Source organism: Saccostrea echinata, unplaced genomic scaffold (genome assembly GCF_033153115.1).
Source record: "Saccostrea echinata isolate AGI-Se365-2 ecotype Australia unplaced genomic scaffold, CSIRO_AGI_Sech_v1 ptg000016l, whole genome shotgun sequence".
Taxonomy (NCBI): domain Eukaryota; kingdom Metazoa; phylum Mollusca; class Bivalvia; order Ostreida; family Ostreidae; genus Saccostrea; species Saccostrea echinata.
Window position 1 is genome coordinate 12,476,179 of NW_026889765.1, and position 12,431 is coordinate 12,488,609.

Sequence of the window (12,431 nt, forward strand, 5' to 3'; positions counted from 1 at the left end):
AACAGAAAGAAAGAATATTGGATAAAGTATTCACATTATTAATACATAGTGAGATATTATGATCAAATAATTGTAAAAGGCACTTTTATTGCTTTAAACAGCAATGCTGAAATTCATTATCTTCTTCCGGTAGCATATGCTACTTCCGGTAGCATTGACCTAATTATAAAACAGCATCAGGATAAGGATTAGTAGCATTAGATCAGCAAGCAAAGGAAGTATTCAAATCAGCAAGCAAAGGAAGTATTCAAATCAGCATTGATGTTGTAACAAAATTAGTTTCCTGCACTGTAGCACTGACAAGTAAATGTACAGGCAAGTAAATAATCTACCATATCTACCGTATGATTTGTTACTGAGTACAACTATTTTGTTGACCCCTGATCATTATATTTCTCTTGCTTTTTTGGGCAACATTTCTTCATATATCAGTTTATTTTAGTTAATTTTATTTTTCTATTGATCCTTTACAGTATTGTATTATACTCAGGTGACCGTTGATGCCCTTGGGCCTTTTATTTAAATTTAATGCCAGTAAGGAGGAATGCAACAGCAAAAGATTTCATTTTATGAATCTTTAAGACATCTCATTTGAAGTATGGTTTCAGCAAGGAAAGATTGATCTTAATTTTTTCATATGAATTTTTCTTCTTCTGTTTTTTTTATATGGTGAAAATATATTTGCAAATAAGATGCTTTAGAGGTTAAAATTTGCTGTTATTGAATAAATGCATATTTATATCTAATAAACATGTCAAAAAAGGTCAGAAAGACATTTGAATTTTTTATTGAAAATAATTTATGAATATAAAAAATATAATTTGTGAATATTTTTTTAAGGCATGGATAAAATATCAAAGAAACAAACAAGAAGGGAAATATCAATTGTTTTTAATAAAGGGAATCTAAATGAAAAAGCAAAATTTAAGAAAAATTGCAATTTTTTAAATTTTGACCAATCTTGATAAAATTTAACCAATCGCAACAAGAATTATAGAAAATAGAAATATATAAAACTTTAACAAGAATACTGGGTTCCTTGAATGAAATATGATTTACAAAATATTTGAACTTATCAAAATATTTAAAGTTATGAATCAGGTATATTTCGCTGTAGAAACTGCATGAGAAAGACAGTAATTAAGTAGGGTGAATTCACCATGCATCGGACACCCTCACACTTCTAGCAATATCGCTACCCACCGAATATTATCAAAATGGAACTTAACATGTAGTATGTGGTTAAAATATTAAATTTTTGCCACAATCGTGTGCTATTAATTGAGAAAATATCTCTAAAAACTGATTTTTTCAAAATAAGTCAGAATTCACCATGGATCGGACAATATGTTCACTATTCATCGGACATACGGTATTTAAACCAGAAAAATATCATACTTTGATCTCAGTGCTTTAAAATTAGTGATATCGAAACATTTAACCAATATCACCATTCATCGGACATAGGGTATTTAAACCAGAAAATATCATTCCTTGATCTCGGTGCTTTAAAATTAGTGATACCGAAACATTTTTATCTTTTATTTAAAAATTAACCTTCTAGTTAAATTTGGAGGAATATTTTGATCCACAAATAGGAAGAGATTTTAGTTGCATCACATCGCCTTAGAAAGGCTTTACAATGCTAGTAATATGGCAACTCGTGCCTTTGTCTCGTGGGTTATCATCATCTAGTTTAAAGAAATAAATTGAGTCCACTTCTAGTGGTCATATATCGATAACTTGTATTTTCACTGAAAATTTAGAGTTTTTATTTTCTCTTCTGTAAAAATAAACAGCTGTCATTTGGGTTTTATATGAAAATGGAAGCCATTACCCATGCATCGAAAAGTGTCCGATGCATGGTTAATTTGTGTCCGATGTATGGTGAAATAAACATACTAGTGAAAAACAACTCTAAAAAATATTATACAAACATTGAAGTAAAATATTTGAAAAACTTCTTTAAAATTATCAATCAATGACAAATTTTACTTAGGTCCGACTTGTTCCGTTGAAGTCTATTTAAAAGAACGACAACTCTAAAAATGGCAAAATAGGAAAATTCTGGTTACTCCCCTTTGATGATGCCAAATTTGACATAATTTCAAGGCCATTCTTTTGGTATTTTTATCACAACATGAAAATAAAAATCGGCATTATTAAAAAGTTTAAATCTTCACCTTTAAGACAGAAACAAGTAAAAATACGGGGAGCCTCAGGTTCAATGAAAGTTTATTGCTTAAAGTTGTCCGAAGCAAGGTATGTGTCCAATGCATGGTTAACTCACTCTAATTATCTATTTTGTATTGATTTTGATCAGGATTGGTTTAATTTCAACAGGGATTGGTTCAAATTTGAAAATTGAGTTTTTCTTAAGTTTCCCATTTTCACTTCAATTTCTTTTTAAAATATGATTGTGTATTGTATTTTTCCCATTTATGACTTGTTTCTTGAAGATTTTATTCATAAGTTTTTAAATTTAAAAAAAATAGTGTGTTTTATTTTCATAAATGTGTTTTAATTTAAAAAACCCCCAAAATTCGCATCTGAGATTTCTTGACATATTTTATCATATTTTTATATTGCATGTGCATTTATTAATGACAGTTTTTACACTCTAAAGCATCTTAGTTGCAAACAAAACTGTTTTTACCTTTTCTCTTAGAAAAATACAAATAAATTGAAATTCATATTAAATAATTAAGAGCTAAAATCAAATTTTCAAAGCTGAAACCATACTTCAAAAGAGGTGTCTTATAGAGCCATTAATAAACATTTGGTGTACGTAGTATCCCCCTGTAAGTTAATTAGCTGTGTGTCCACTATTTTTTTTTATTCTTTTTAGTTTGCTTTGATGTTTATGATATGAATGCTGATGGGTACATATCAAGAGAAGAGATGTTCCACCTCTTGAAAAATAGTATTTTAAAGGTAGGACAATTTGATATGTTGAAGAAAGAGACTACTTAAAGTTGGGAAAAATATTTTGCAGGAGCTGAAAACTTGGGCAAGCTTACCAAAGAGATTTTTGTCTGCAATTTGAACCTCTTTAGATCAATTTTTCTTTTTTCAGGTTACCTGTGTCACTTAGGTGACTTATTACTGTCTGTTTTCTGTTTGCCACTAAACAGCCAATTAGCAAATTTATCACATTGTGTAATTTAGTGATAGGGATTTAGATTTGTTAAAAAGAAGGGTTACTCTCCTTTCAAGGAGGAGGCAATTTAGAAATAGTGAAAATAGGGCTTCGTCATTAAAAATTGCAACAAAAGCTATTTCTTTTAAGACTGGGTGCCACTCTACAAAATTGGCCACAATAAGGTTTACTTTGGATAAAAGAATTCAATTTCTTTTTCAAATTTAGGGAGCGTATGCTCTCTTTCAAAAGGAGATAATTTAGAAAGAGAGATAATATGGATGGGAAATTCAAAAATCATTTCAAGAACTACTGAGCCAGGAATTGCAAAAGTTAAGTGGAAGCTTTTTTACATATTGAAAAATTCAATATTTGTGCAAACAATGGATCCTAGGGCAGAGATGGAACCACATTTTTTTCCAATATTATGTCAAACTTTTATCCAAATATTCATTCTAACAAAGGTTTTAAAATTTATTCAGTTCTTTACCCCCATTGAATAGGGATTTGTTCACAAAGAAGGTCAAAGATGCACAACAAAATATGCAAATATTTCCCAAGCAAGGAAAGAAAAAAAGGCAAATAGATTAATAAAAACAAAGGGTTCTGGGTACCATTGTTACTGTGGACAAGCTAATTCAGAGAATTTGTGTCCCCGCTCAAGGAAAAAAAGAAAAGCATTACCAGATCCCCCCCCCTTTCCAAAATTTGCAGAATTATTAAATGTATACATGTATACTGAAGCAAACAAAAAATGCCAATATGGATATATAGCTTTGATTGCTTATTCTTTAATATGTGTATAGAAGATTCTGTTTATATAGAATATTTATCACATAGTAATAATGATTTTATGAGACGTTTGCTCATGCCAGACGTCATAACTTCTTCATTTCATATATTGAATACTATCATTTAGTAAATGGAAAAAACATTTCAGAAAAAAATATGGGATCGTCTGGGATTTGAACCCGGGACTTCTCATATGCTAAGCAAGAATCATATCCCTAGATCAAGGAGGCGCTTGCTTGTGAAGCAATTTAAATGCAAACATTAGACCACATATAATATTTATATTCACGTTCGATATTGTCAAAATTTTACACAACACGTGGTGTCTAATTTAGCCTTTACTAAACAGTTCTAATAGATGTAATTAGAATATAAAGTCCGCTGACAATCTGTATTATATGTATTAACTCTCCACGAGCTCCTGTGCTAAAAATAGTGCCGCACGACTTTTAATACAATAAAAAAAAATGGGGCGGGACACTTTGAGAGGGGCAAGAGAGGCCAAAGGGAGTTATGGTATACAATTCATTGCAAAAGCTCAAAAGCTTCTTGAGTTATCATCTGGAAACAAAGGTGTTACACACAGACAGAATGTATGAATTTATGACCTTGACCTTTTGACCTCAAAATCAATAGCTCAAGTGACCTCAAAATCAATAGCTCAAGTGTACCTTGACCTTTTGACCTCAAAATCAATGGGGATCTTCCTTAAGCCACAGGGAATTGTTATATAAAATTTCATTGCAAAAGTTCAAAGGCTTCTTGAGATATCGTGCGGAAACGAAAGTGTTAAAACAGACAGAATTTATGACCTTGACCTTTGTATTGTATTGGTGAAGTCAAAATATCTGTGTGTTTCCTTAAGGTCAAGATCTAGTAAATGAAAAGAATATTAAGTTTCTCAAACTTTAGAAATAAATTCCTTTAATGATTCTTCATTACCATATCTTTCAGGGATGGGGTAATTGATAGAAGTAATTGTAATTGAGTGTAATTAATTACATTTTTTAAAGTAATTGGAAGTAATTTGTAATTGACAATTTTTTCAATTACCTGTAATTGAATATAATTAATTACAATGAAAAAAAATTCCCTGTAATTTCAATTACTTTTCAAATACATTTCAATTACTTTACATAATACATATTATGTGTATTTAATAAGAAAGTATTTCCAACACAGACACATTACACATTTTGCTATCAAAACAACCCTCCAAAATTTTATATAATTTTATACCATGCTTTGTTTAAATTCAAAGATACGACCATTAGAGGTGATTTATTAAATACTATTGAATCACTATTTTAAAAGTTAAACATATCTTTATATACATATGCATTTGGTACCTGAAATAGCTATTACATAAAACAAGTATTATTTGTCAACATTTGCAATTTAAGGTGTTTAGCTTGCCTACCTGTAGCTGAAATAATTTGGGAGTATTTTATGGTTGATTCATAAACTCTTGAAAACTCGGTTTTAATCAAATTTCATAAAGGCAGTCAATTAATTGATAAATGTACATGTAGGACTAGGTCTTGTGCTGATGAAACACACAAACATGGTAGGCACCTGACATTATTTGTTTTAAATATTCCCCCTACCCTAAATTTACATGTGTTTGTTCTTCAAGATTTTTGAAAGTGAAACAAAAGTAATTGAAATGTATTTAATTACATTCTTCAAAGAAATTGAGAGTAATTAATGACTTTTGTAAAAATCAATGTAATTGTAATTGCAAGTATTTGACAAAATTTTCAATGTATTTGAAAGTATTTAATTACATTTCAAAGTAATTGACCCCAACCCTGATATCTTTGTTAAATTTGGTATTTCAGGCACAGTTTTTAGGTAAAAACAATAAATTTTAAGTTTTAAACTGTCGTTTTCAAAGAAAATGAAGAATATGAGCTAAAAATTGGGAATTTTTTCAATATATCACACAAATGAAGATCATCTGTAGGTTCTCAGAAAACAATAATTTGTATGTTCTTGGTTTCTTCTTTAAAACATTATTAGATTAAATTACTTTTCACATGATTTAAAATTAAATGCCATAAAAATGCTTAATTTTCTGTATTACTTAATGATAATTGTAAAGTGCAGGAAAAAGTAAGTTTGAATTAAGGACTGAATTTAATAGCTACACAGTTTATAAGGTATAAACTGGGTTGGGGCAGTTTACGCTTTATAAAACGCGAAGCGGTTTTAAATTATAAGAAAGCGTAAACTGTTCCAACCCAGTTTATACCATATAAATTGGGTAGCTATTAAAAAATGACTTCAATTTGTACAAAATTTGAATGTATCGTTAGGCTGATCAATACGTTTTTGACACAAGTCATTGTGACGTAGGCAACCCAAATTATACAAATGAATATAAAGTAAATTTTTTATCCAATCAAATACCGTGTTACAACCAGAATTAAATTATTTAATTATGACATCATAATCATGGATCATGGATGGAGCACCCAAAGGTTTCCTAAACTAATTTACTACATCCTGACTCTAACATACCATATAAACTCACCTATAAGTCAGATTTTTGGGATTTAAATTTCTGTACAAACTCTATGTCAGACTTATAGGTGAGTCCTAGAAACACACTGATTGCATTTTTTGCATTCATTAACATGAGGCTCTGTTAATTTACAGCCAGCTACAGAGGAGGATCCTGATGAAGGAATCAAAGATCTGGTGGAGATCACACTCAAGAAATTTGTAAGTGTATTATAGTTCTATCTGTTGTAGAGGTTAAAAGGAGAATACAAAAGATATATAATCAGTCGGTTATGAGGTTTCTAAAAAAGAGCCAGTTATGCTACATGCAACTTTCAGTTTATATAATCAAACCCAGTTCTGTATTCCTAGTAATCTCTATATTGGCACAATCAAAATTAAGCACATTTTCCATGAATGAATAGGTAGTTCAATCAAATTATTCTTAAATTTGACACTATGTATATCAATCTACAAATAATCCTTATACATTTATATAAAAGTAAACAAAAATTAGAGAAACTAGATCAATTACATCTGATAATTAAAATAAATAAATTTTAATGTTATGGCAGATTGGCTAATTATTATGTTTGTAACTCTTTCATATATTCAAAAGAATCATATTTTGTAGGATTATGACCATGACACAAGAGTCTCATTTGAGGACTGGACTAAGTGTGTAAAAGAAGACAGCCTATTACTGGAGGCCTTAGGACCATGTCTACCTAACCTTAAAGTCAGTATATATATATATATATATATATATATATATATATATATATATATATATATATATATATATATATTATATATCATATATTATTCTCTATAGGCAACAGATAAGTCATTATCTACGTCACTAATGAAACATTCACTCTGTATAACTACAGTAAAACTCTGTTATAGCAAAGTCCTGGGGTCCTGTAAAGGACAAGATAGGCAAAGACGCCTTTTTGGCCCTAGGTTTGGTGCATCTCTTAAAGCAATACAATAGTCCATTATATAAAAAAACTGCTCTCATCCCTGTCACAAAATAAGTATAAGATACAGAGAGGTTTCAGGGAGATCACAAAATTGTCAATATCTTAATTTTCTCATTTTTATTCAAACTTTCATTAAATTTAAGGCATATTCAGGGATAGACATTAACTTTCAGATTCACTTGCCCTTCGGGCAAGTGATCTCAAACTTTGACTTGTCCGAATGCAAAACTTGGTTGCCCCAAATTAGGAAAGAACTTAAGAAGAAAATTATTTATTACTGTAAACGTTATGATAAGATAAAAATGTGACCAAATACATTACAGTAACTGTCGATTTGGCAAGTTGAGCTACCTGAAAAATTGTGATGCTGCATTTTGTACATAAATGTATAATACTGTACTTGTAAATTTAACCTGTTATCACACACTGCCCTGCAGCAATAACCATCCGTTTCCTTTTTATAAAATTCATTAAATATAATTTTTGTAGGATCCTTCTGTGATTCGTGATTATCTGAGATAACTGTGAAGCAACACTAAAGGAAGATAGTTGCTACGAAACATACATTTTATTGTGATCAGGATACATCATATACTTATATTTTGTGCGTGAATAAATAATCTAATTTCCTAATAAGAAGTTTACAAAATTTTGTTAGACGTAGAGCATATTTACTACAAAAGAAAATAATGAACCCGATTTATTTTAAATGAACGGTATAATACAGAAACGCTAGCCAGGAATTCCGAATGCAAAAATATTGTCAGTCAGGTAAGTTTTGGAAATAAAATGTACAGTTTATTGTTTTATTAATAAATTAATGTAAACTAAATAAATATGTACATTTGTATGAAAAAAAATCCACTTGCCTGATCGGACAAGTATGTCGACAATTTCACTTGCCCGAACTGATAATTTACTTGACCCGGGCAATCAGACAACCGTTAATGTCGATCCCTGATATTCTGTTTCAGAATACACAGAGCAGAAGGTTGCATACCTACCAAATTTATAATATCAGATACATCTTGTGTATGAAAAACCCAGAGAGGCAAGCTTTGGCATGCTCTGTGTTTCCAGAAGAGAAAAATATCTATTCTGGCAAAAAAAAAAACTTCCAGCAAAAGTGATGAATTTTTTTTTTTTTTTTAAAAGTTTAATCTTTTACCCCCTGTGGTTTATTTAAATCAAAATTAATGTTGGTCATAAGATTAAATAAAATGTCAAATTTGGCCTTTACCATACTTTGCTCTTTACTTGCTTTTAATTTGTTATGCCTGTATAACAAGATTTGTTAAAACATATGTAGTGATTGTCAACATGTACTGGTTTCTTGTAATATCGCAGTACTTAATTCTTTTGTGTAAAATAAGTTATTCCAAATTCTTACTTTAACTTTTCATGAAATGCTATTCATAAACCTAACAATGAGCTAACTTCTTAGCGATAAATTGTTTTCCAAGCTGGCTCGTTTTAATTTGTAGTCTATTCTTAAAACAGGAAGTCTTTATCTCCTAAATTGGGGAGTCTCATTGTATTGTGGTATTGGAATACATGAAAGCTTGGTGCTGATATGAAGTACAATTTTTCAGAGGTTAACATATACAGTAGCTGGACATCCAGGGCTAGTCATTTTAAGACTCAGGCTAGCTTATTTAAATGTAACAACAGTCCATCGGACTAGCAGACCAGAAAAAAAATTCTCTTCAGTTTACTTTCGTTTTCTATGTGTACTGGTTTCCTTGACTGAATCTAGTTTTTTAATTTGTTTCTGTCATCAAAGCGTTTGAAACATTTACTTTTTTTATATGTACTGCGTTCTTTTGACTGAAAACTAGTTTAATTTGTTTCTGTCATCAAAGCGTTTGAAACTTTTACTTGTGTTTTCATTTTGCTTAAAAAATTGTTGGGCTTGTTAGTTTGAGGTTTAATTGGGCTAGTAATTTTTACTAATCAGTAGACCCTGGGCTAGTGAGTTTTCCAAGGAAATTTCAACCCATGCTTTTAATTTGAGGTCACCTGAGTCAATCAGGTAACCTATTGCTATCCATTTTTGTCCATCATCATCCATCATTTGTTGTGTGTTAACATTTGAATATTTCCAACGTCTTCTCTGGAACCGCTGAACCAATTTTAACCAATTTGGCATATAGCTTATATGGGTGAAGGGGAACAAAAATTTTAAATTTCATGGTCCCTGTCCCCCTGGGGCCTGAGGGGTGGGGCTAAAACCACCAAAATTAATGCAATCTTTAAAAATCTTCTTTACTCCTGGACATCAAGCAGTCAAACTGTTGGCATGATTGTAATAATCATTGAGTCCCCTACCAAAATTGTGAAATCCATGACTCCAGGGTCAGGGGTTCTGGTGCTAGGATGGGGCTATTTAGATCATATAGTGAAAATGCATTATTTCTTTGAAAAATTTTCTTCTCTGCTCCTTGGTATTAAACAAAGTAACTAAGTACATAGTTATGATGAACAAGGCTGCCTCTTCCAAAATTTTGAATTTCATGGCCCCTGGGTGGGGGGTTCTGGTGTTGGGGGGGGGGGCTGTATTGATTATAATTATGGCGAAAATGCATTCATTTAATTCTTTGAAAATATTCTTCTCTGCTCCTAGGTATTAAACAAACAAACTAAGTACATAGTTATAATGAGCAAGGATGCCTTTTCCAAAATTGTGAATTTCATGGCCCCTGGGTTCTATTGTAAGGGCGGGGCTCTATGGATTATATAGTGAAAATGCATGAAAATGCATTAATTCTTTGAAACTCTTCTCTGCTCCTGGGTATTATTTAAACAAACTAAGTATATGGTTATGATAAGCAAGGATGCCTCTTCCAAAATTTTGAAATTCATAGCCCCAGGGTCAGGGGTTCTGGTGAAAGGAGGGGGGGCTCTATTGATTATATAGTGAAACAGTATAATTTCTTTGAAAATATTCTTTTCTGCTCCTGGTTATAAAGCAAAGAAACTAAGCGTATAGTTATGATGAGCAAGAGTGTTTCTTTCAGAATTTTGAGTTTCATGGCCCCTGGGTCAGATGTTCTGGTGTAAGGGTAATGCTCTATTAATAATTTTATGAAAATGCATTAATTAGGGTCTTCCGTCTTCAGCGGAAGACCCTTCTATTATTCTTCGGTTTCTTTTTCACTTTTATTATTAGGGTCTTCCGTCTTCAGCGGAAGACCCTTCTATTATTCTTCGGTTTCTTTTTTACCTTTATTATTATTCTTTTTTCTTCTTACAAAATTTGTGCAGACGATTTCTCGGAGATGGCTCGTTCGATTTCATTCAAATTTTCATGGTAGATGCGTTGACATCTGAAGTTAATTCCGGCAATCTCGTTAAGTGATATTTACTTCCGGTCGGAAGTTATCGCCCTTTTATCAAAATTTAGAGGACCTCCTTGTCTGCGATGGAACTCAAAAACGGCTTAAGCTAGAGCGCTGAAATTTTCAGTGATGATAGAGGACATGTTGCCATTTTGCACCTGGGTTTGGATATTTTCCGGAAGTGCCTAGTATGGAAGCTCTGTAGGGGTCGAAATTTAGGACACGAATCATCAGTGAATTTTTGAGACATTTTATATCATATCTTTTAAAGTATAATTAATTTGTTAAAACATATTGAACAAAATTTGTGCAGAATGACAAGATCTGTAATATGATATCAAGAAAAAAGCGCTGACTCATCACATTAGGGGCCGATAGGGGCCAAAAGTCTGAAATCGATAACTCTTAAACAAGCATTATTTTGGTATACATTACTGAAGCAAAAATATTTATCTTAACAATTTACAATTATATATTATGATTTTTACCTCGTATGGCACATAATTAGGGGCCACAAGGGGCCAGAATGCTAAATCTTTGACGCTTTATATCTCGAAAAGGGGAAACATTTTGAAAAGCAATATTGAACAAAAGTTGTCTAGAATGATGGTCTCAACAATGTGCACCCTTTGAATTTTTCCTAAACAGCCCCTATAAGGACTTAAAGGGACGGCCCCTAAATATTTCAAGTCTACATATCTCGAAAACGAAATGAAACTTCTGAATACTTGTTGAACAAAAAGTCTTCAGAATTACAAGACCTTTCATGTGATATCAAGAAAAAGGGGCTGACCCCTCAAATTAGGGGTTCAGAGGGGCCAAAAGTCTTTCATCTTTTACTCTTTAACGTTAAATATTTTGATATTAATTATTGAAGCAAAAATGTTCATCTTCACAATCTGCAACTATATATCTTAAAATTTTCATCAAATATTACGTAATTAGGGGCCATAAGGGGCCCGAATGCTTAATCTTTGATGCTTTATATCTCGAAAAGGGGAAATATTTTGAAAAGCAATATTGAACAAAAGTTGTTTAGAATGATGGTCTCAACAATGCGTATCCTTTGAATTTTTCCTAAACAGCCCCTATAAGGACTTTAAGGGACGGCCCTAAAATATTTCAAGTCTACATATCTCGAAAACGAAACGAAACTTCTGAATAGTTGTTGAACAAAAAGTCTTCAGAATTACAAGACCTTTCATGTGATATCAAGAAAAAAGGGGCTGACCCCTCAAATTAGGGGTTCAGAGGGGCCAAAAGTCTTTCATCTTTTACTCTTTAACGTTAAATATTTTGATATTAATTATTGAAGCAAAAATGTTCATCTTCACAATCTGCAACTATATATCTGAAAGTTTTCTTCAAATATTACGTAATTAGGGACCATAAGGGGCCAGAATGCTTAATCTTTGATGCTTTATATCTCGAAAGAAGGGAATATTTTGAAAAGCAATATTGAACAAAAGTTGTTTAGAGTGATGTTCTCAACAATGTGCATCCTTTGAATTTTTCCTAAACAGCCCCTATAAGGACTTTAAGGGACGGCCCCTAAGTATTTCAAGTCCACATATCTCGAAAACGAAACGAAACTTCTGAATAGTTGTTGAACAAAAAGTCTTGAGAATTACTAGACCTTTCATGTAATTTTAAGAGAAAGGAGCTGACCCC

General features: G+C 31.5%; 1 protein-coding gene across 1 annotated transcript in view; it reads left to right on the forward strand.

Annotated features, from left to right (window-relative positions):
• Nucleotides 1–12,431, forward strand: part of LOC133188459 (calaxin-like) — a 61,386-nt gene that overhangs the window by 15,224 nt on the left and 33,731 nt on the right. Inside the window, exons 4-6 of the mRNA XM_061323897.1 lie at nt 2,849–2,934; nt 6,593–6,658; nt 7,071–7,175. Coding sequence (XP_061179881.1) covers nt 2,849–2,934; nt 6,593–6,658; nt 7,071–7,175 — 257 coding nt within the window. The remainder of the gene's footprint in view (nt 1–2,848; nt 2,935–6,592; nt 6,659–7,070; nt 7,176–12,431) is intronic.